Here is a 25,763-nt window from a genome sequence, read left to right as displayed (position 1 = left end):
GGTGGCCCGAGATTGAGTGAAAGCAGCACAGGCAGCCTTTCCCATGATAGAACTCCAGCTCAGTATTCACTCTAAGCCGTCACCCATTCTGTACACACACATGCATGACAGCAGCTGTCAGCACCATTCCTGGGTCCAGCAACTTGGGGCTAACTGGCACTGCTGACTCTAAAAACTAAACATGGGAATGTCTAATGTACATCATTTACCAGCGACAAAAAAACGATGAGTCTGGATACAAACAACAGGAGCCCAGTGCTCGGGAAGCATGTACTATGGGCAATGCCATGTATGCACTGCAGCGCCTCAGTGGTTCCGCAAGCCACCCAGCAGCAGAATTCTGGGCATATTTTTTCCTTTAGTAAGGCATGCCTTGAAAAGAAAACAGTAAGAAATTAACGGATCATAACAAGTCAAGTAGCTGAGGGACCTTCCACATCCTTGTGGAAAAGGTACAGCAGCCACATCCTATGCATGTTCCAGTCAGAGACTGGATCACAAGTCAGATCAGTTAGCACTTCAAACAGCTCAGCTGAGCGACAGAGCCTAAGTCAGGGATGCCTGGGTTTGAATATCAGCTTTGAAAAGGAGGGAGCATGTGTGGGTGTCTCTGTCTATACAGTTATAAATAGATGGGTACAGAGACCCATGCAGCACACAGTGTTCATCATATCCAATGTTCTTAGGACAGCAACACAGATATACACAAACGGAGGAGCCCACCAGAAGAAGGGTCAGACCATATAATCATGATGCCCAGCCTAGTAGTAAATCAGATCAGAGAGATCACAGGTTAAATCAGGGACCACACTGCACACCTATGCGGAGTTATCTTTCCACTGACACTTGGTTCACACTTCAAAAGGACTTTACATCTGCACATTGCTATAGTGGAATCCCCAGATAATGTAAGAGCGAAACTGCACATCACAGTGCAATCTGGGGAGATGATTGCACAACACTGACCTATACAGAGAGCCAAATCCTGCACTCAGGTTCTTGTCTTCAGTGGGAGCAACAAACAACAGGAGCTTTTCATGTGTATCTGAGTGCAGAATTTGGCCCAAGTATGTGTCTCAGGAGCTGCACGTGGGGTGCATATAGACTTGTTAACCTGAAATAAGAATGGAGTTTGCAGGCCACCCTAATGGCCCAGCTGGCAGAAGAGACCAGAGTTCAATCTATTTCCTCAGGAAAGTTCAGCTCATAGGCTGTGTCCAGTTTTACACTTTCCTTCCAGACAGAGTGACCAAGACTCAAGGAACTGGGTAGGACTGGAACTCCAGATGCTCCCATAGACCTGCCTGTCTGATATTTCTAACAGTGGATTCCCGTTCTTTCCACTGGCCACACAACTAATTCAGCCGTGGTACAGTAAAGCAATGGCCACAAACAAGATGTTATGAAGCCATCTCTGACTAATAGAAATCACACGCATCAAGACTCTTTCCATCTCATAGTCTTAAAGGGCAAACTGCACATTTTTTCATTAAAGGAGCTAAATGTATTTTTAATGTGCTCAGTGCCACAAATACCAGGGCAACAAAGGGCATTCGCCTTCACTATTGTTTCCCTTTCCACCCCCAAATGTCACACCTGCTGGCTTCGCTCTGATTCCCTGAAATTCATCATCCTGAGATGTCACAGCCACAGTTCCCATTAGAGCCCTGCTGAAGCACAGAACTTTGCACGGAAGTGAAGTGATTTAATCATACAGCACAGTTTTGCCTTATATATTTCTGAATACGATTATTTCATCCCCTCTGGCATATAGAATAGTAATAAAACAGTTGGTCAAACTTGCACTCTTGCCTCAAATTATATTTAGATATTTGAAAAATAAATCTGCAATTCACCTTTAAGGCATTTTTTTATCTGCTGCCCCCGCTTAGGATGCTGGTTGTTGCTGGTAACAGCAATGAGAATAATCCCAAAGCATGGAAATAACATAGGACCCGATTTTTCAAAAGAGCCCAGCTCCCCTTAACAATCTCCAACAAACTGCCCAGAAATTACAGACCAGGGAGCTTAACATCAGTATCTGGAAAGATAATGGAGCGAATAATTAAACAATCAATTTTCAAACACCTAGAAGATAATAAGCTGATAAGTAACAGTCAGCATGGATTTCTCAAGAACAAATCGTCTTAAACCAACATAATAGTTTCTTTGATAGGGTAACAAGCCTTTTAGATAACGGGGAAGCAGTAGATGTGCTATAGTTTGACTTTAATAAGGCTTCTGATACTATCTCGCATGATCTCCTCAAACTAGGGAAATATAACCTAGATAGAGCTACTATAAGGTGGATGCATAACTGATTAGAAAACCATTCCCAGAGAGTAGTTATCAATGGTTCACAGTCATGCTGGAAGGACATAACAAGTGGGATTCCCACAGGGATCAGTTCTGGGTCCAGTTCTGTTCAATATCTTCATCAATTATTTAAATAAAGCCATAGAGAGTACACTTAAAAGTTTGCGGATGATATCAAGCTGGGAGGTGTTGCAAGTGCTTTGGAGGATAGGATTAAAATTCAAAATGATCTAGACAAACTGGAGAAATGGAGTGAAGTTAATAGGATGAAAATCATTAAAGGACAAATGCAAAGTACTCCACTTAGGAAGGAACTATCAGTTGCACACATACAAAATAGGAAATGACTGCTTAGGAAAGAGTACTGCAGAAAGGGATCTGGGGGTCATAGTGGATCACAAGCTAAACAGTGTAACACTGTTGCAAAAAAAGCAAACATCATTCTGAAATGTATAAGCAGGAGTGTTGAATGCAAGACACAAGAAGGCATTCCTCTGCTCTCCTCCATGCTGATTAGGCCTCAGCTGGAGTATTGTGCCCAGTGCTGGGTACCACATTTCAGGAAAGATGTGGACAAATACAAGAAAGTCCAGAGAAGAGCAACAAAAATTATTAAAAGTTGTAGAAAATATGACCTATGAGGGAAGATTGAAAAAATTGGATTTGTTTCATTTGGAGAAAGATGACTGAGAGGGGACATAACAGTTTTCAAGTACATAAAAACTTGTTACAAAGAGGTGGGAGAAATTGTTCTCCTTAACCTCTGAGGATAGGACAACAAGCAATGGGCTTAAATTGCAGCAAGGGAGATTTAGGTTGGGCATTACAAAAAGCTTAACTGTCAGGATGGTTAAGTACTGGAATAAATTGCCTAGGGAGGTTGCGGAGTCTCCATCATTGGAGATTTTTAAGAGCAGGTTTGACAAACACACGTCAGGGATGGTCTAGACAATATTTAGTCCTGCCATGAGTGCAGGGGACCAGACTAAATAACCTCTCGAGGTCCCTTCTAGTCCCAGGATTCTATGATTCTGTGTTCCTATGATTTTCAAAAGAGCTCAGTACTGAGATTCTGGATGCTGAGTACCTCTGAACATCTTCCCATCTCATTTAGGTGCCAATGGGGAATATGAGCTCTTTTGAAAGTATGGCCAATAGTATCCTCCAAAAAAGTAAATACATGCATATATTATAACATGGTGTTTTCAGATGATCTTCCATTTGATCACAGCAAGCTAGTAGCAGAGAGGGGAACAGGATCCAGGCCTCCAAGCTCCCAATCTTTTGTTCTAACCTAGACACGCTGTCCTCTGCATTTAGTGGGTTTCAGTCTAGGACCTTGTAGACAGAGCGCAAATCCCAAGACTGGCAGTTTGAGGACAGAAGGCCATGCTGACTGAATTCCCCATTGAGCCCTAGATGAGATTCCTCTAGGTCAGGGTGATGCTGATCATTTCTTAATCAACATTATGTATTTAAAACCCACTGTGTGCTAGGTGCCTTACAAACAAATAGGGAACCTAAGGTCTCTGGGCAGTGGAGCTTACAGTCAAATTGGTGGGACAGTGTAGGGCAGGAGTCAGCAACCTATGGCACATGTGCCAAAGACGGCATGCGAGCCGATTTTTAATGGCACACTGCTGCCTGCCAGAGTCCCAGCAGGCGGCAGCGCGCCATTAAAAATCCTGCCCTGCCCGCTCTTCTCTGCCCTCCCTCACAGGGGCAGGGGGCAGAAGCTTGGTGCTGCCAGCTTCTCTGCCTCTTCCCATAGTGTACTGGGTTCCTGCCCCTCCTCCCCCTCTCTGTCCCTCCCTCCCTGCTCACTGATCAGCTGATGGCCCTTGCAAGGGAGGGGACTGGGAAGGAGCAGAATCAGTGTGCTCGCTGCTCCCGGCGGAGGCAGAGAAGAAGTGGGGGCAGGGCCTTGGGAAAAGGGAGGGTGGAATAGAAGCATATCCCCTCCAGCCCCCTGCCCTGAACCCACACACACACACCCAGCCCTCTGCCCTGAGCCCCGCACACACCTCAGGCCTGTGCCCTGAGCCCCGCACACCTCCCAGGTCCCTGTCCTGAGCCCTGTACCCCCTCATACACACCCAGCCCTCTGCTTGGCTCCTTCACCCCTCCCTCCCACGACCCCAGCCCTGACTCTGGCACCCCTACACATACCCAGCCCCCTCACCCCCTGCCCTGACACCTGCACTGCCCTCACATGCCCCCAGCCCTCTACCCTGACTCTTGCACACCCTCACATACCCAGCCCCCACATCCTGTGCACCCCCACATCCTGACTCTTGCACCCCCCCACATTACCACCCTCACCCTGAGCACCAAATGGGAGCTCCTGCATCCCCCCCCCCACATACCCACCTGCACCCCTCAGACTAAATGGGAGCTGCCCAGGTAAGTGCCCCACACCCAAACCTCCTGCCCCAACCCTAAGCTCCCTCCCTCATTCTAGCTCCTGTCCAGACCCTTCACTCCCAGCTCTGTGCTCAGTGCACTCCCACCCTTAGCTCAGCGCAGAGAAAGGAAGAGAATGGGCCAGAACCAGGGAGAAGCTAGGTACCCACTGTATGTGGGCAGGGCCGGGACCCCAGACTGGCAACGGGCTGAGCGGGTCCAGCAGCCAGGATCTCGGCTGGCAGGAGCCGGCGGATGGAACCCTTGAGTGGTTTATCACTGCCGGTCTGGGGTTCTGGCTGCCAGACCCTTGCCAGCCGAGGTCCCAGCTGCAGGTCCCGCTCAGCCTGCTGCCGGCCTAGGTGAACAGAACCCCAAATCAGCAGCGGGCTGAGCAGGCCAGCGGAGTAAGATCAACATTTTAATTTAATTTTAAATGAAGCTTCTTAAACATTTTGAAAACCTTGTTTATTTTACAACACAACAATAGTTTAGTTAAATAATATATAGACTTATAGAGAGAGACCTTCTAAAAAACATTAAAATGCATTACCGGCACAAGAAACGTTAAATTAAAGTGAATAAATGAAGACTTGGCACACTACTTCTGAAAGGCTGCCAACCTCTGGTGTAGAGAGTTTTCACTGGAAGTGTCTGTATGATACCTGCTCTGGTCAATAAAGACACGCCTTCAGTCTACAAGGCTGTCAATGGAGCACTTTCCTCAGCACTAAATTCACACACACGGACACACCATGAAAAACAAAGCAAATGCTGAGCAGATAACAGCTGGTGCAGAGAGGAGCCAGTGTCACTAAGCACACCTGGAAAACCAGCACAAAGAACAACCAGGCCGGAGGCTGCAGATTTGGCTCCCAAACATCATAAACTAGGATGGATGGAGAAAAGCAACAATCAATAAGGAGGAGGTAACAGAGACACTGAGGCACTCAGAGCACCAGGGAAGACTAGACAGCATATAAGCTCTCCAGATCAGATCTTCCCAGCTCATACTCACCCCATGGCTTCCCTCACAGCACTCAGTCTGGTGATAAACATTGCAGCTTCTTTCCTGGGCCTCTAGTTTCACTCAGCTGCCCCTTTAATATGGATGCAATGGAGGAACAGAGAGCAAACGCATTAGTTTCTCTCATGCACCTGCTGCTTCTTGTCACCAACTTCAACAGTAAGCTCTGTAGTGCAGGGCAGTCGCTTCACTCCATGTTTGTACAGCACTGAGCACTGAGGCCTCGGCCCCTGAATGGGCCCTGTGGAACAAGACTAGGCAGTTTTACCTCTCAGTTGTCATGAAAGAGCCAAGTGGAAGATTTAAAAATCCCGTGAAAAAGTCGTCACTGAGATATTAGTAAAAAAAAATTATGGGAGCATTTATGCTTCATGCAAGAACAGTCTAGATCAGGGATCGGCAACCTTTGGCACATGGCCCACCAGGGTAAGGCTCGTGGCAGGCGAGGCCGGTTTGTTTACCTCCCGCATCCGCAGGTCCAGCCGATCGCGGCTCCCACTGGCCACGGTTTGCTGCTCCTGGTCAATGGGGGCTGTGGGAAGCGACGGCCAGCACATCCCTCGGCCCATGCCACTTCCCACAGCCACCACTGGCCTGGGACGGCGAACCATGGCCAGTGGGAGCTGCGATCGTCTGAAACTGTGGGCGTGGCAAGTAAACAAACCGGCCCGGCCAGCCAGGGGGCTTACCCTAGCGAGCCGTGTGACAAAGGTTGCCAATCCCTGGTCTAGATGTTGGGTCTAATTTAAACTGTAGGCCACTTGATCATATTCCTCCTGCATGACACAAAGCTCCATTGGAGGGAATTGTTAGAGCTGTCCCTTAGTCAGCTCTAGGATGGTTGGGAAAGGAAAGCAACTAACTAGCTATAGTTTAAAGGGAGCCAATGGTTCATGAGTGGCCAATACATTTTTAAAGTAAAATTAAATAGGAAATTCAATGCAAAGCTTAATCAGCTTAAAAGCAAAGGATTATGAAAGTCACATCCATGCTCTTTAAACAAGGAGAACTCAGCCTGTTAGTGTCCAGCTTGTTCAATTCCCAGGAATTCAGAGAACAGGGAGAACAGACTGGAATAAAGTTCACCGAAGCCTCACTGGATGCCAGGTGAAGAGCATTCATGCAGCAGGAAAGGGCTCTGTCAGCACTGTCAATTGGTAGAGCACAAGTCAGTATGCAATCCCTCTTCCCTGCTGTGGATGTGGCCTGAGAGTTCCCTGAGGAAGTGATGATAGGCACCAGGATGGCCAGGCAGGGCACAGAGACTGAAATGATTAACCAGGGCTAAAGATGTTGCTCTCAGTAGCGGGTTTCCTAGTTGAAGGGTAACACCATTGCCTTAAGGAGATGGCACATTTTCCATTGCTTTGCCGATGCATGTACTTAGGACGCTCACATTGCCCAAGTTAGGGCTTCACTGGCAACTTGCCCAAAGCCAAAGGACCACATCTCCTTTGCATAACATGGAGCAAATTGCAGTGCTGTCTTCAATAAAGAGGCAGCCTACTGAGTTTACAGGGTCCATCTCGAAATGCTCTTTCTTGATCCTAGGAGAAGCACCATCTTTCTGAGGAGATGTAAAACCCAGGCTCCCTCGGCACTTGCCTTCAGTGGGCGTCATAGGGGTTGGATACCATATACCCTCATTATTACTGTTACCTTACTGTATACGTAACAACCACGCTAGACAAAATCATAATCACTGTTTGCTCGAAATCAATCCAGCCGGTCCAGTAATGGACAATTATACTGGCCTGGATATTCTTTCCTGTGCAAGCAAAAAGCACAGTCACTACGGCATCCTGTCTCTGCAGTATCTATCGCAACATTTCAGTGCTACATTTTCACTTTCATAATGCAAACATGACAGCTAATTTCTACCACCAAGCACTCAATTAGGTTAAAAAACCGCCCAGCTGCAACAGCAGCAAGCAACACTTCCTCTTCCCAACAGCAACTCACGGAAGGTCTGATCCTGAGCTCACTTAACCCATGTAGCTCCATTGACTTTAATGGAGTTACGCCTCATTTACGCCAGAAGAAGTGAAAACAGAAACAGGCCCAGACTGAGAGAAGCAGGAGGTTATACTCAGACAACTTGCAAACTCTACCCTACAAGGACTGAAAAGAAATCTGACTAGATGGTGATAGGCTTCCTGGTGTGTGCATGTATCTCAGCAATGGTGTTCCTCTGCACACTGCTCTGACCACACCAGCTTCATATACATGGGGACCCCAGATCTTGCGGTTTGACGAGGGTATTCTGGGCCCCTGGAGAGTCCTGTCAACTTCAGGATTTCCTTGCCCTTGAACTGCAGGAAAACTAGGGTTCCTCAGGGGAGGTGTAGGTGGCTCTTAGCCTGGTGAATAGGTTACCTGCAGCTCTTTCTGAATAACAAATGTGGAAGCTGCAGCAGCAATGAACTCCACAAACTGAAACAAGAACTGAGCTGTCTGACCAGCAAGGGCTGTCTCACCAAAAAGGGGCTTTTTCTTCCAGCATGCTCAGTACTGCTGCTGGGAGCAAGTTCACAGCTTAGGAGCAAGACAGAGAGAGAATCTAGCAAGACCGTCTAATCAAAATATAATTCCCCACAATGATTTTATTGCAAGAGCTGGAGGCACTGCTTTCATCCTAAGCTGCCTTTTATTGCTCCCCTCAGCAGCAAAGGAAAACAGCTGTGTAAAGAATGTGTCGTTGGGTCCCAGGAGGAACACAGGGGAAGCATCACATCAGTGTTCCCAATGCCCCAGAGTCTCTCCCACTTACATTATGATGGGAGATGAGAAGCCTCAGCCGTCTGGGACTCCTCTACCTCTCTGCTGCTCCACACAGCATTAGCAAGGGGCCTCTTGTTCCACGTGTGAAGGGAAATTTGCGTCATGTTCAACCACTCTAGCTTCCCTTCCCAAGGCTGGGAAAGATTCTGGCTCTCACTGCCTGGGAGGGGAATCCGGAGACATGGAAAGGGACACAAAGAGCTGCTGAGATGCGCCAGCAATCCCTGTCTCTTACTGCTCCTTCATTCACTCCATATCTCAAACGTGGACTTGCCACCCCCTCCACACAAAGCAGTGATCTGCCACTTGGGTTATAATGCCGCAGCATTTTGAAGGTGGAAAGCACAAAAGAGGGGCTAACGGCAAACTTCTGCCCCATCTTGGGGCAAGGGGGAACGAACAGGGAGAGGATAAATGAAGCTCTGCCAAGCCGCACCCTAGCACTACCACCCAGGATCCAGGGTAAATGCTAACCAAGTGCTAGCCACAGTGGAAGGTGATGGTCCACCCAGCACACCTGGCCCCGGGGCTATGACCAAGTTCATGCTCCCACAGCTGCTTGCATACATGCTGGTATTCTGAAGCAAGCACAGGGGAGGGGGGGGAAGCCCTGACCCTGTTCAGCTTCTACAGAAACTAAGGCCAACAGGAATGTTTGCAGAGTTTGATTTCCCTTTTTCAACCCTAAGGTAAATAAGCTGTTGCTTTTAAATCACTGTAACCTGGCGCATGAGAGCCCCAAAGTGAAATGGACAAGGAGCAAGAGCGGAGCCGACAAGACCATAAGCACTTGCAGGACAAGGTGATATAGATATACGGGTGGGAGTACATGCGTAAAATGCCTGCCACATCCTGGATGGTACCGCAACACAAACAATAAACAAATAGTAATTTGTGTCCTTTCGTAGTCCAGGCTGAGAGAAATGTGGAAAAGCAAACCAGCCTACCAGTACATAGTAACAAGCTCAGGCAATATCCGGCATCACATCCGAAGGTGGTGCTAATGGGCACAACTGCAATGAATCTAGGCCAGTTTACACCAGCTGATGATTTGGCCCATTAACTTTAGCTTGTCAGTGCTCTTTATCACTACAACTTCAGCAATTTTTTTAAAATTTCTTTCTCTTCTAAGTCTCTACAACCTGGTATTTGTCTAGCATGCCGCCTGGGCAAGGAGATGGGGAATGTGCTTCCTATTCATTTACCCTTGCAAGGAAAAGTGTAGTGACTATAACGCCATTTGCAATATGGTTGCTGAGACCACAGAACCTGGTTCACCAGACACCATTTTAGGGACCTTCTCCTCAATACCAGAAGCAGCGCCCCATCCAAAACACAACTCTGCGGAACAGGCATTACACGCTCCATTGAGTACTCTGAAGCCAAGGAGAAATGTGTTGTGTTGCCAGGGTTGTGTGCCATATGCTGTTCAAAAAGTCAGCTCCAAGTCTGGCTCACTGACCATTAGGCAGTTTGCAGGGTTTAGAAGCAATCTCTCTGTTAAATCACTTTATTCTGCCAAACCACCATGAGAAACATAAGCCTTACAATGTTGCCATAGAGCACAGCCATGCCATGGAAGTGGAAGCTGAAAAGTGGATTCCTCTGACCAAAAATATTTATCGACAGAGGCTTGTTCTGTAGAACATATGAAAGGAGTCTGGTGGATTTCTGTAGACAGGCATCCATATCTCATCACCTCTGGCTCCTTGGTTGGCAGTCTCAGAGAGAAGCCAAGAACTGCACGAGCTATGGTCTCAACCCTAATGGCAGTTCTTCCAGGGAACGTGTGCCCTGCTGTTGTACCTGCTCTGTGGTGAACAGAGCGATTCGGCCTCCAGGGCTATCAATCTGGCACTAAATTCACAACCTGAAAGTGATACCGTGGTGCAAATACAAGTTTAACCTCAGTGGCACCTTGCGCACAAAGCATCAGAGCTCCTGCACTCTTGTCTTCTAAAGGACCATGGGACTCTGAGTTACTTTCAGTTCTTTATGTTCGTTGAAGACTCGTCCAGAGCAGAGAGGAAAGCCAAATGAGCATCTATTTTGGTTTACTGAGTGAAGCAGAAACAATACACTCTAGAGGTCCTGCTGAAGATCAGGGTCTTCTGCAATTTCCCCATTTCACCAACACAAGTCATAATGCCCTCATGACAGAGCCACCCTCCCTCCAGCCAAGGTGGGGTGAATCCTGCTCACTGGTGAGCCCATTAATCCTAATCTGTGTGTTGGCCAGAAGAAGGTCACTGTTAAGTGTCCAGGAATGCTCCTTCCCTGCCTTCTGTCTCTGCCAGACTGGAACGTGAACGCCAAACTGTCACATGACAGAATGCTCCTGGGCCAGTCCCTAATTTAACTGAAGGAAACCAAAGGGCAATGTATGAAACCTCAATGTCTCCATTGTGAGGAACACAAAAGCTGGATGTCTGCTAGACAGTAAAACAGTCACATAAAAGGCACAGCAACTTGCTTCCAGTCTCATCCTCCAATTAGCAGGAGTCACCCACTGGGCCAAGGAAAGGGGAACAGGTGCATGGCAGAGACTATGCTTTACAGTGCTATCATGCAACTCAACAACACAGCAATGTCAGGTCTGAGGCTCAGCGGTTTAAAGCCAGGCTCCTTAAGGGGAAGAAGAAGAGGTTCTTTTGGAAATCAGCTGGGACAGTGGCGAGTTATGGGGGGGGGGGAATGGTGTCAGTGCATGTTTACACCATCAGGTTGTTGAATGAAACCCTAGAGGAAATAAAAGCAGCACAGAGTCCTGTGGCACTTTACACACTAACAGACGTATTGGCGCATGAGCTTTCGTGGGGAACACCCACTTTGCTGGATGAAGTGGGTATTCACCCATGAAAGCTCATGCACCAATACATCTGTTAGTCTATAAGGTGCCACAGGACTCTGTGCTGCTTTTACAGATCCAGACTAACACAGCTACTCCTCTGATCCTAGAGGAAGTAGAATTTCTTACTATAAAGAGGCTTTTGACACTGGAAAAGTTAATGTGGGCTGGCATGCTGGAACAATTTTTATAGTGGGAGTGCCGATGAGAACCACTGAACCAAACTGTAAACCCTGTATATAATGGAAATCACTTCAAGCAAGAGGGTGTGGCAGCACCCCCAGGACTCCTAGTTCCAGCACCTATGATGTGGAATAGAAGCTTCCTTTGATAGAGGCAGCAGGTTAAGACCTTAATTATTCACCTGTGGGGTAGATGCCTTTGAATCACAGGATGAAACAAGGAAAGGAATGTGCTGGTACAACATAGACTAAACCCAGAACCCACACCAGGATGCAACCAGTGGATTCCTACTATGGACAGTAAACACAGGGGCAAATTGCCAGAAATGCAAGGCTTGAAAATGGGCTGATCTGTGCATAGGTTCTGAAAAGGGACAAGTCTCCAGCACACCCAGCGGAACTGCCAGTGGGAATTCTCTGCCTCTGCTCCTTTGCAGTTAGTATCTCATCACTGAAAATGACAAATTCAGCAGCAAGCTGTACTCTGGATTTTTCACATTCAGCGCTGTGATATAAGCTGCTGCTGCAACTCCAAGCAGTGGCCACCTCACCAAAATGTCTGTGTTCTGCTTTGGAGGAATCAGTCTGCACTTCAATAAACTCAGATTCAGTAATAACCTCAACACTTCTCTAGACTTGCACATGGTTACTATTCTCAGACCCTTCTTCCCACCTCTTTTCACTGACTCACACTACAAAGGAACATACCTCCATGCAGTCCAACAAAACATATACTTGACACAAGTGCAAAGAAGGGTCATCTTTGGCTTCACCTAATTATTCCAGGCCTCAAGACAAAAAGCTTTGATAAACAGCTATTGAGCAAGACTGAGAAGAGGAACAGATAAGAAGCAGAACATGGGTTCAAGCTATGAGAAATAGCTGGAGTAAGGCACTGATCTAGAGAACTGCTTAATGATTAACAATAATGATTAACTTGCTATACGCTTTTCAACTGAGGACCTCAAAGTGCTTATGCACCCATTAATGAATTAAGCTGTTAACAGCGTGCAGAGAAGCTAAATAGGGAATAGTATTTCAGTCCATGTGATTTTGAAACAGCTCCAGGCAGCAGCCTGTGTTATTTATTCCTGTGCTGATTTTTAAACAAGTCAAAAATGGAAAAGTCAGACTGAGCCTCGTTATTCCAGAGAATCAGAAAAGATTCCATAACCCGACTGGTACCGTTGGTAATGTCCACCATGCCTGGTCCCTTCCAACACTTGATACCCTCGATAAATTAGCTCCAATTGTCTTTATCCTTTTAAGATGACAAGAGCAGCACAGAATGCATTAAGTTGGCCTATAAATCATACGTTTCAGGTCACTTGCAAAATAAGTCCATTTTGGTAAGAAAAGTAAAACATAAAAAGAAAATCCTTTATTCCCTTTCAGTAGCAATGCAGTTATCATGAGAATCATCATTGCCTTCCATATGTAAATAGAGGTTAGCATGCACCCTCAGTGCAATCCTGAATAATTAAGAGACTGATGCAAATAACCATGTTAAACTTGCACTGCGCCTCTCAGGGATTTTGTCTGTTTAGCTGGTCTGGGCCACTAATTATCTACTGCTTTTGAGCACCTTGTTGTGAATTTCTGCAATACTGCTGCAAAAGAAAGGAAAAGGGGGGGATGATGCAGGTGAGCTGAAGTTCTTCTGGATTTCCATGAAGGAAACGGAAAATATGCATGATCTCATGGTGTCCTGACATTTCAGCCTCTTTGGATAATCTGATCCTGTGCTAGAACACAGGGGACTTTGCAGGAGCAGCTTTTAGGCTTCATTGAGAACTCAGTAAGCCAGTTGTAAGCACAGGCTAGTACAATAGTAATGGGGAGAGACGTCAGAGGCGAGCCTAGGAACCGCCTCCCGTTTATAGTTATAAGCAAAGCATGTGACTGGAGCCTTCACTGCAGTTTCATCAGAGGTTAAGGTACAAGCACAACACACACTTACAACTTCAATCATTTCTCAGACAAATGCATACAAATCACATGCTGGGACTTTAACCCTTCTACACACGTGGGGGGAGAGAAGTGAAATGAAATTAACAAAAGCACTTTCCATACATACCCTATAACCAACACAGACTGCACAACACTTCTGAGGAAACCTGCGCAGTCTGCAAAGATCTATTTGCTGCTGTTAACATTACACACACAACAGATGACATGTACATAATGCTACTACTAAACTACCGTGTATGGTGCATACACACACACACACACACACACACGCAGCCGCCCTCCTCCTTCCTGAGCGCTGCTTTACCGTGTTATATCCCAATTTGTGTCATATTGGGTCGTGTTATATTGGGGTAGAGGTGTATATATATATATATATATATATATATATATATATATATATATATATATATATATATATATATATATATATATATATATATATATAAATAATGTGAGACAGAGATGCTAACTCAGCAAATATTTCAAGAAATGTCATGGAAAAACACTCTTATTTCATTACATGCCATTTCACAGTTCCAAACTTTGCAGAAAATGTTCACGATAGGGTGGTGTTGCAGCAAACATACAAACTCTCAAAAATGTCTGCATCGTGATGTAAGAAAGAAGGGGGGAAGGTTCTTATTGGAATAACATTTTTAGATTGAAATTTAAAATGCAGAAACTTCAGCTGTCAAAGTGCATGCACAGCATATAATATCATTATTTATTTCATGTTAAACATGCAGAAAAGATGCATTTTATTACTGGGTATCATACCCAAGACCTTTCACCTGCATAGAGACCAACCAGACTTTTACAGATTGTAACCTTTCTGAAATACTTTGTTTTTGTAGAATGACATCTATCTATACAATCTCATATTCTCCCGTGTTTCCTCGTCACTAATTCTCTGGTAATAATAAATCCTTCCAACCAGAAAATACAAACTCTGTTTGTAAAATGTCCTCTCCCCACTTCTCACCTTTTCTGACCCTTCATTTGTAATCAAACTGTCAGCAGCTTGCAGTTAATAATGAAAGTTGCCACACACACATACCCACTGCCAATATCCCATGCTAAACTGGAAATCTCCAGTGCCGGTGTCTGCTTCAGGAGGCACAGAGACCACATCAATCTAGCTTGTGGCAAGACCTGCCTAGTTCTGTCTGGCACAAGCACCGGGGACAAATGAGATTTACTAAGTCTTCAACTCTTATTTGTTATGAATCCAAACAGCAGTTCTTCCCCAGCTCCTGCAGTTAAAACAAATAAACCAGTGAGAGAAGAAGGGCTAGCATTTATGTGGCAGATCCACAATCAAAGCTGTTTTGTAATCTGCGGTTATGAGACTGAGGGTGTGTTGAAGCTGGGGGGTATAAGTAACTATAGAAAACTCTTTCCATTTGCAAGAGGCTCTGGGCACATAAATCTAGCTGCAAAATGTGTGATCATGCTCCAGATCAGTCATGGTTTCAGCTATTGCAGAGTTTATTGTTTAGCCCCTTTCCGCCACCCCCCAAAATGGAAAAGCATGCAGCCCTCTGATATATCTAGCACGCACCCTCTCGTGATCATGCAGAAGCTGCCAAGGAGACTTAATCTGATTTTAATATCCAGCTCTATCCAAAAAAGAGCTGATCCAGATTTTTAAGTTGCTTATTTAAAACAGTAAGACCCCTCTCACTCCATCCCCCAGATCTCAGCCTGCATACATGTAACTGACACATGGCATGACTCACTCGCACAGTCTAATTCTTATCTGCCCCCATCACCACTATATCTCTGGAGTAACAAGCAGGGGCAACACAACGGTTAATCCATCTACCAAACACCAGCCCTAGCATTCAGGCCAGGCTGTTTGTTGGGATGGGAGAAGCCAACCCAGGCAACAACCAATTCCCCTCTCACTCCCTCCTCCCCCACCTTCTTTCACCCACTTGTCTGAAGAAGAAAAAAGGAAACACATTGGAAGATGGGGGTGAGCAGAAATTAATACATTAGCCTGAAAACTTTAAGGAACTCTGCATCCACACGGGTTCTCAAACTGGGGGTTGTGACCACTCAGGGAGTCGTGAGGTTATTACGCAGGGGGTCGCAAGCTATCAGCCTCCACCCACAAACCCTGCTTCACCTCCAGCATTTATAATACTGTCAAATATTTTAAAAAAAGTGTTTTTAATGTACAAGGTGGGGAGGGGGTCACACAGAGGGGCTTGCTGTGTGAAAGGGGTCACCAATTCAAAAGTTTGAGAACCACTGCGACTAGACTGTTCCTTCCCATCATTACCCCCCCAGCACACAACTATCACTTCCTCCCACAACCGGACCCTCCCCAGGCGCTGTCACCCCCTCCCCCAACAATTGCACTTCCTCAGACGGTCCCCCTCCCACAACACTCCCCCTAGTCCCATCACACACAATAACCCTGCAAAGACGGATTGATTGAGCCCTAGCAGGGCCCTTGTGCCTTAATCGTCGTCCCCCCTCACCCCCCTGTGTGCAGCCCCGCCGGGCTGCTATGCATGGGGAAGGTGCCTGGCAGCAGCACCCAGGAGTCCACGTGTGAGTGGTGCTGAAAGTGCTCGGGCGCAGCGAGCTTTCCCCCGAATAAGGGCTTGAGCCTCCTTGGGAGCCCAACGTAGCAGCCTCCTCGGTGCCAAATCCCCCACTGCTGCGCGGGGGGCTTTGCACGCGCACCCCCGTCAGTCAGGGCTGCCGACTGCAGCCTCCCATGCTTCTCCCACTGGGACTGCAGCAGCAGCGTGCAGCCCGCTAGATCCCCCTCTGCCTGCCTGGTGCATGGAGGGATCACGAGTCCCTGCACCCCAAGCTCCCCCTTCCTGGCGTAGGGCCGGAATCAGGGTTTCCTGCACCCGCAGACTTCTCTCGCCCTCTGCTGTATGCGAGGAATCAGGAATGCCCCATCTTTGGTACATGGAGAAACCGGTGTTTCTGCACCCCAGACTCCCTGGTCCTCAGTGCATGAGGGGGAGCAGGGGCTTTGCACCCCCAGATTTGCCTCTGTCTGGAGCACAGGCATCAAGTCTCCCTGCCTCCGGTGCATGGGGGATCCGGGTTCCCTGCACTTCGCAGCTCCCCTGTTCCCGGTGCATGGGGTGCAGAGCTCCGCGGCGCATGGGGGATCCGGGCTCGGTGCACGGGGTGCAGGGCTCCCCGCTCCGCGGCTCCCCGGTGCCTGGGCCGGGCTCCCTGCCCCGGTACCTGGCTGTCGGTGAGATAGCTGAACACGAAGGAGGAGAGCTCCTCGTCCAGCAGCGCGCTGCAGTCTGGCGACGGCTCCGCCATCTTCCAGCTCCGGCTCAGGCTCCGGCAGCGGCGGACCAAGCATGCGGCGAGCCTAGAGCGCCGGGAAGCCGGCGGGGCGGAGCCGGGGCGCTCTGCTGGGAGGAGCCACGAGCCGGCCGGCTGCAGAAGCCGGCCGGGCGGGGAGGAGGGGATCTAAGCCGGCCCGCCTGTGGGAACGGCCCAGCCAGCTGCATCGGAGCCCGGGAAGGGGCCGGGTCCTGGTCCGCTTTGGGTCGCTGTCCGGAGGTTCCTGGCCTGTTCCTGTTCTCTGCGTCCCCAAAGGGGCAGGGCCCCACCCCAAGCCTGCCCCAAGGAGCAAAAGAAACAAACAAAAAAAACAACACACACACGCACACACATACACTCTCTCTCTGCTTGGACTTATTCCTGGAGGGTTTGTCGCGTGATGTCTTTAAATAAAGCTTAATCTTTAATTCCTGGAGACTCCAGAACAATCCTGGAGGGTTGGCAATGGTTCAGCCAAAGGACCTTCCCCACTGGATAGCCTCCCCCGCGGGAATAGGTCCCCCCCTGAGAGCCACTCCCAAGGCTGCAGGCCCATCCCCGACAGCTTCCCCTGAGAGCAGTCCCCCAAAGGAGCATCCCTTCCTCAAGAGCATCCCCAAAGGAACCAGCCTCGCCCCCCCACCCCCGAAAAGATCCCCCTTTCAGATACTGAGCCCCATAGTGCCTCTCTTCCCCAAGGAGTGCAGGATAGCACCTTTGGGGTTCTGGGTTGAAGGACACTCAGAACAGCTCTCCCAGGGCAGGGGGCAAAACACTTCCCATGGGGTGGGAGGAAGGCAGCCCCAAAATCAAACCATCTGGGCAGGACACTGGCCTAATTCATGTAATTTCCAACTCCTGGTAGGGCTGGTCTGACATCAGAGCCTGTGTCACACCTTTGGGCCCTGGCCGGGTTGTGAATAACACTGATGATAACCCCCAGCAGGGCTGGCTTTTGGAAATGTGGGGCCCAATTCGAATAGTTTTGACGGGGCCCTGGCAGGGATGACTTAAAAAACAAACAAACAAAAAGAACACCCAGTGGCGCTCTGAGTCTTCGGTGGCAGGTCCTTCACTCACTCCAGGTCTTCGGCAGCACTGAAGGACCCACCGCCGAAGACCCGGAGCGAGCAAAGTACCCACCATCGAAGTGTTGCCGAAGACGCGGAGTGCTACTGGGTGAGTAAAAATTGAAAAGGAGCCTCTAGCCAGGGAAGGGATTCTCACTGGGCACGGGGCCTTCTTAGGCGCGGGGCCCGATTCGGGGGAATTGGTGGAATAGGCCTAAAGCCAGCCATGACCCCCAGTAATGTTAAAAAGAGCTCTCCAGGGATGAGCAAATCCCTTTGTTTGAATCTCACATCAATGACATAAGGCAATGCTGTCCCCTCACCGCGGCATGTTGATGCGACAGCAAACGGATGGCTCTCCAATCATGCTTTTCAATGGTCATCTTATTCCATAAAGTTCACTGCAAAAGCTGGCTGAGCCGAGCTCTGAGGGTCTCAAGCAGACAGAGAAGCAACTCCCCTCACCTTCTCTCAATCGATATGTTAGATAGAAATGGGACAAAAGCAGAAAAAAGAATAAAAATATCCATTAGTTACATGCCGCTTCAGGTCAGAAAACAGAATACAATCAATTCAAAGAGGTAAGGCCAGCTATTTACTAAGGTTTGTTCTATGCACAGAGTTTGTACTGATATAATTGTGTTGTTTGGGGGATGATTATTATTATTTTTTTAACCAAAAAAATGATACTGGTACAACCCTAGTGTGGATAAAGTTATATGTATAAAGGTGCCTTATAATAGTAGAGGTTATTTTCCTTCTGCACAGGAATAAACTCTACTGGTATAAGCCGCATTTATACTGATTTAATTGCATCTGCACTAGGTAGGTTGTGCTGCTTTAGCTATACTGGCATATTGTGCTGCTTTAATGACATACTCTAACTTTTGAAATCCTTTTATTACTAGCTGAAGCACTGATTGCTGTGAGAAGTCCTTCTGACTTCTGTCGGCCTATTCATGGTAATAAACATTATGCCCAACAGTAAAAATGTTGGCAGGATTGGTCCTTTAAACTGGAGAGACCAAACTTTACAGCACCTCAGACTGCATTGGCAGCATGCCAGGAGCCTGAGAATTGCACCTTGTTGGCATATAAATGCACATAGTCATTAGAATTGCTTGCACAGGCCCTCAACCATGTGACTAGCCCCTGAATATACACAATAAGGAGAGTACATAGTGACCCAAAGTAAAGAATGAAGAGGACTAAAAGGTCGCCAGTAACTCAGGGCTGCATTTCGTATGTGGTGTTCTCTCTGTCACAGTGAATGGTTTCATGTTGCAGGCACAATTTTCTGGCTTATATTTTGCTGCCCACACTAAAAGCTCTTTCAGAAATAATTCATCACTGGACCAAAATTTCGTGAACATTCTAACTTCACATATCCACAAGGATTACAAGGGGAAAAAGCACTGCTTGGCAGTGCAGGCAGCTAAATTAGCTGACGTGAAATTGATCAGAGTAGCAACACATGCAAACTACTGGGCCCAGATCCCCAAATCCTATCAAACTGCTCAGATGAGACCATATGATACTTACAGGCATAAGCTGATTATGCAAGTAAGGGATATGTACTGATTTAGGTGGAGTGGATCATGGTTGTATTTCTCTAAATGGATTAATATAAATTTAATGTTGTTTGAGGCCATCAGCAATAAAAATCTGTAGCTGTTGAACTTTGTCTTCACATTGCTGTTTCAAAGGAAGGAGTATTTCCAACCACTGATTAGCTCTCTATAGAGCACATGCTTTAGGCACTATTCCATGTACTAAAATCAAGAAAAAGAAGGATTTGGCAATAGTCATTTTACGAAATAGTACAAGTTAGTCTGAGTGGTCTACAAACAAAAAACTATGTCAACACACCATAAAGAGGTTGTGGGTAGCATAGATGACTGGTGACTCCCCATACTGGAGGAGCACAAGCAAGCTAAAGAGAAGGACACATGACCACCCTATGTTCCTCCCTGGCCCAGTGATCACTCCCGCCCTGTGCCCAGCCTAGGGCCGCAGCACTCTTCCCACCCCACATTCCCTGTGGTGGTAGGGGGGTCTCTGTCCTTCTCTCCCTGCGCCTCCCCCACACACATTCAGCCACTCTCCCTGGCAGCTGGGCAGAGAGCAGGACGGAGCCACCTTCTGTCTGAGAGAGCATAATAATGGTTGGCACTTTTGTAGCACTTTTCATGCATAGATCTCTAAGGGTTTCACAAAGGAAGGGATGTCATCATTTTAAAGATGGGAAGAGACACAGAGAGGGAAATTGAAACTCAAGGTCACATGGAGGAGAGTTGCTGACAGACTCAGGACTCTCAGCTCCTAGTCCTGTGCTCTATGAACTGGACAGTGCTACCACTACCACCCCTACATCCTATATATACAGAATGACACCACAGGGCAAGAGTGGTCAGTGAGGAGAGCAGTGCTGAAGGCTTCACAAATTAAGTATGATTTATGGAGGAATTTAGTGCACAAAAGTGGGAACCAAGTCCATGTATGGTTTTATATTCTATATATGCTCCAAAGAATAAGCTAATTATAAAGTTTCAACCTTGCATCTGAATTTCCCTCAAATTGTTGATTTAAAGCCAGACCATAGTTTTATATTTAACAGTGTGTGTGTGAATTTTTTTTTTTACACATGAAAGTGTACAGTTAGCATGATTTATCAGAAATGGGCTATAACACACATATCTCATATCTACCCCACAAGGACATCGAATACATGACTAGTGTTCTGGTGTAAATCCATAGAAGAATCCATAGAAGGAAAGCTAGATAAAGCACATGCTGAGTGGATTTTTTTGTAAGTTAAATCTCTCCATGTGAAGTCTTTCCATTGATTTGAATGAGAGCTGGATTCATTCCTGAATGAGGAACTCTGCATTAGATTACATCACTGAGAGTCAGAGCTTCTGCATTCCCAGCTCAGCTTGTGACTAAAGTCGTGATTCTGGACAAGTTATTTACTGTTCCATGCCTCATTTTTTCCACCTGTAACATGGGAATAATGATATTTCCCTAGCTCACAAGATCATTGTGAGAATTAATTAACTAAAGTTTGCAAAGTGCTTTGAGAACTTCAAATGGAGAGCAGTATAGAAGAGTCAGTTATTATTGTTATGATTGTTGTTTTTCTTCCCTTAGAAATAAACTACACGGCTGCTTTAAAAATATCCAACTTGTGGGGTTTAGGATGTGCCATTTGCATGTTATGTTGAGGCAAAAGAGTTAATCATACATAATGTGGTATTATATATACTTCTTATGGATGTAGAGTGGTTACACAACAACAGTATAAGTTAATTGGTTGCCACATCTTTTTTAAATCAAAACATTTGAGTTGTGCAAGGAAAGAAAAGCAGTTGACAGTGCTCAGACATCTTGTTTGTGTATTTATGTAACTGAAGAAAGCACAACCAAACTCATTTATAAAACAAAACGTTTTGTTAATTAAAAACAAACTTTCCCCTTTTATTCCATGCTTCAGGCAAAACCAGTTTTTTATGAATGAGTTGTAAACCCCAGAGAAATGAAATGTTATAATGGAATGCCTGGCAGACATAGAAGAAATACCAGAGACAATACGATAAGTAGGATATTGTAAAGCGATTTTTTTCTCCTGTGCTAGTGAAAGGCAGTGAAATTTCCTGGTTTATCCAAAACAAAGGGGCAAGAAGCTGTTATGTTTCTGGGTCCATCTCATGTGAATTTCTGATACCTCAAGATCCAGTGATATATATTCTTTGCTCTATTTGGAGCATGCCGAGTGGTCCTACAGGCCATACTGACCCAGGAGCCCACTGAATTTTAAGCTAAAAAAATGTTCAGAACATCTTCCTCGTTCATAATTGTATGGGTTTGTGTGAGCCATGGATTATAACCAGTGTGATCTCCAAGAGTTTAACCAGCTTTACAGCCAGCTGCTGCAATGTGATGCTTGGCCCAGAGAGGCTGGGTATAATATTACCAATTTAAAGTGTGACAGGAAAAGGCTGCAGATGCGCTTTCAAAACAGCAGGACACAGAGAGCAACTAATGTCATTAGGCCACTGGTCAAGAGAGGACACAGAGTTTATATATACCATTGCCCTACCAAAGGCCAAATGTGGGACATAAAGAAGAGAGCCAATGGAAATCAATTGAGTGAGAAACACCCAAAATGCTGTGTGAACTCTCTGGCTTTGGTTTCATGTCTCAGGGTATGGCTACATTTGGAATTTCAAAGCGCTGCCCCGGCAGCGCTGCGGGAGCGCTGCCGGGGCAGCGCTTTGAAGTGTGAGTGTAGTCAGAGCGGCAGCGCTGGGAGAGAGCTCTCCCAGTGCTGCATGTAAACCACATCCCTTACGGGTGTAGCGTGCAGCGCTGGGAGCCGCGCTCCCAGCGCTGCTGCCATGATTACATTGACGCTTTACAGCGCTGTATCTTGCAGCGCTCAGGGGGGTGTTTTTTCACACCCCAGTTGCAGCGCTGTAAAGTGTGAGTGATGCTTCTGATGCTTGTAAAACAGAAAATGTTGTAATCATTGAGTGGGCATGCAGTGAAATGCAGGGACATTCAAATGCAGATGTCCATATTATAATACTGTATGTTCTCCTGGCTCCTCCTTGGTGGGTTTCAACATGCCCATGGGGTCTGCTAGACAACCTGGGCTGGGCTCTGGCTTTCCTTCCTGTGTGGGAAAAACAAAGGGACGGAGCTAGCTCAAACACCACCTACTGATGAGCAAGAGTACCACCACCTTCCTGCCAGGCCCCCACGCCCCACATCTGGTCCAATAAATTGTCCAAGTCTGTGATACTCTATCTCCTCTCTAGATAAAGAATGAAACAGTCAACAAAGTTATAGAGATAAGGTGGGTAAGCTAATATCTTGTATCGGGCCAACTTCTGTTGGTAGAAGAGACAAGCTTTCAAGCTGCGCAGAGCTCTTCAGGTCTGGAAATGGCCCTCAGAGTGTCACAGCTAAATACAAATTGGAACAAATTGTGTCACATAAGGATTTAGCATGTTGTAAGAGATCATCCAAGCTGATGTGGGCAGTTAATAACTCTGCAGCCATAGTAAAAAAGAGGGTTAGTGGGTTATAGATCATTGTTAATGAGCCATAAATCCAGTGTCTTTATTAAGTCCATGATTTTTAGTGTCTAATAAGTAATGAATTTAAGTTCCCAGGCCCATCTTTTGAAGTGTTGTTTAGGTTTCTGTTGAGGACAAGGACTGAGAGGTCAGATATGGAGTGATCGTTTTGTGAAAAGTGTTCACCCATGGGTGGTATAGTGGTTTTGTCTTTTATCATTTTTATGTGTGAGTTCATTTGAGAACATAGTGATTGTCAGGTTTCACTCACATTGCTATTATTGGGGCATTTAGTGATCTGGATGAGGAACACCACATGTTGTGACAGGCAGCAGTAAGACCCATAAAGGGTCTTGAAAGGTGTGCTGTGGGGACTTCAAAAAAATTGAGGAAGCATCTGCTGCATCTCACATACTCCTGAAGGGACCACTGTAAACAAGAAATCATCACATACTCCCACACATGGGAAGGAAAGAATCAGGAAACGTACCTGCAGATAATGCAAGAAACCCAAAACAACTATAAAAAAAAACCCAGTGACAGACATCCAACACAAAAATATAAAGGGAAACCAACTACAACAACTCTGCAACCCACAGAACACCACTTCTAGGAGAAACCATGACACCAGGATCCATCATACAGACATTACATGGCACCCCAACATCATCAACTTATCAAGACCACCACTAACCAGAACTGAATTATCTGTACTCTTCCAGGCACTGAACTTCTGGCCCACCACAGAACCTGATACCATACTAATGTGGAGAACTAGAAGAATTATCTTGCCTAGTCCACTGCAAAGAATTATTTCACAACAGAGACGTACCACCCACAACTACCACCATGGTCTTACTGATAGTCATAAGAAAAAACCAATCATCTGACTGGACACACCACAGTGGACAAAACCACACACTTCCTCATTATATCGATTTCTTCAGGAAAAAATTAAGTGTGAAATCCTTAAGAAACATCACATCCACCACAATCTCACCACAACTTAGAAGATTGCTGTACAATCCAAGCACCAGATAGTGATCAAACCAGCAGACAAAAGGGACACCATTATTGTCTTCAACGTTGATGACTAGATCAAGAAGGCCAACTGACAACTCTCTGACATCACCTACTATAAAGAACTCAAAGATGCCGCATCACAATTCAATCAGAAATGTAAGGATATCATCAAATCCTTCCCCAAACAACTCCAAGAGAAACTCTACAATATCATCTCCCACAAACCCAACCCAGGGACTTTCCTAGAGTCTTAAAAAAGGGAACTCAGGCAGAACCATCATATCTGGCCATGGAACTCTTACTGAAGAATACTGGGACTCATAGAAACCATCCTCAAACCACTTAGCACACAAAAGGCCAGTTTTCTGCAGGGTACAATCAGCTTCCTCCAGAAAATCTGCAATATTAACAACCTTCCTTAGAACACCATCCATGGCACCATGGCACCTCCCTATACACCAGCATCCCTCACAATGACGGCCTAGCTGCCTGCCTCAAATATCTCCAAGACAATAGACAACACTCAGATATCCACCCCAAACACATTGCCAAACTCATCCATTTCATCCTCACCCATAATAATTTTACATAGCTCAGTGGTTTGAGCATTGGCCTGCTAAACCCAGGGTTGTGAGTTCAATCCTTGAGGGGGCCATTTAGGGAACTGGGGTAAAATCTGTCTGGGGATTGGTCCTGCTTGGAGCAAGTGGTTGGACTAGAGGACCTCCTGAGGTCCCTTCCAACCTTAATATTCTATTAAACAACAAACACTTTGCCCAAACCATGGGAACAGCCATGGATACTAGAATGTCTCCCCAGTATACCAATCTCTTCACATGTCACTTGGAGAAAGAACTTCTGGACAAATACACCATAAAACCAGAGATATGCCTGAGATATATCAATGACTTTTTCATCATCTGAAGAGATGACCTATATTCCCTCACAGCTTTCTACCACAACTTCAACAACCACCTCCCATTCATCAAACTCTCTCTCACACCAGCATCAGCCTCTTAGGTACCACAATCAGCTTCAACAATGGAACCCTACAGACAGCAATTTACAAGAAACCCACAGATCACCACATTTACCTTCACAGATCCAGTAACTATTTCAAACTCACCAAGAAATCTGTTATCTACAGCCAGACATTCAGATACCACAGATTATGCTCCGAGGAGAAAGTCCAGGATATGCATTTTAACACACTTGAAACTGCTTTCACCTAAAACATTCCACCAGAGAAGTAGATCTTATCATGGAACAGGCCACCCAAATACCCTGAGATGACCTGCTTCTATAAAGGAAAAAAAAAATCTCCCATTGCACGCCCATAGTTGTCACCTGCCACCCCACATTGGAATCCTTACAGGTAAGCATTAAAGAATTATAATTCATCTATGATGGGGAACACATCCTGAAAGAAATATTTGCCAAGCACCCTCCTTTGGCCTTTAAACCACCCCCCACCCTTGCCAAACTAATCATCAGAAACAAGCTCCCCACAGACCAGGACCCACCTGCCTTGCTGTCTGGAGTGGCTCACAACCAAGAGTGCCAACCTCAGGGCAGACTGTTAGGGAAGACACCCAAAGCTGGCGGTATGTTCTTTAATTAGATTTGACCAACCCAGAAACAAGTGTGAACTCCTAAAGCACTAGAACAGTCTTACCATGGAGTCCAGACAGTTCTCTTGAGCATCTTAGACTATCTTGCCACCCAGTCAAGCTGGATTATATGATAGGT

General features: G+C 46.3%; 1 protein-coding gene across 2 annotated transcripts in view; it reads right to left on the bottom strand.

The window, feature by feature from the left end:
• Window positions 1-16,858, bottom strand: part of PPARGC1B (PPARG coactivator 1 beta) — a 95,238-nt gene extending 78,380 nt beyond the window's left edge. For both annotated transcript variants that reach the window (XM_030573294.1, XM_030573295.1), the window contains exon 1: window positions 16,751-16,858. In XM_030573294.1, the coding sequence (XP_030429154.1) occupies window positions 16,751-16,834 (84 nt within the window). In that variant the 5' untranslated portion in view covers window positions 16,835-16,858. The remainder of the gene's footprint in view (window positions 1-16,750) is intronic.
• Window positions 16,859-25,763: the final 8,905 nt, after the last annotated feature.

The sequence above is a fragment of the Gopherus evgoodei genome, chromosome 8 (genome assembly GCF_007399415.2).
Source record: "Gopherus evgoodei ecotype Sinaloan lineage chromosome 8, rGopEvg1_v1.p, whole genome shotgun sequence".
NCBI lineage: Eukaryota > Metazoa > Chordata > Testudines > Testudinidae > Gopherus > Gopherus evgoodei.
This window is presented reverse-complemented; position numbering and strand designations above follow the sequence as displayed.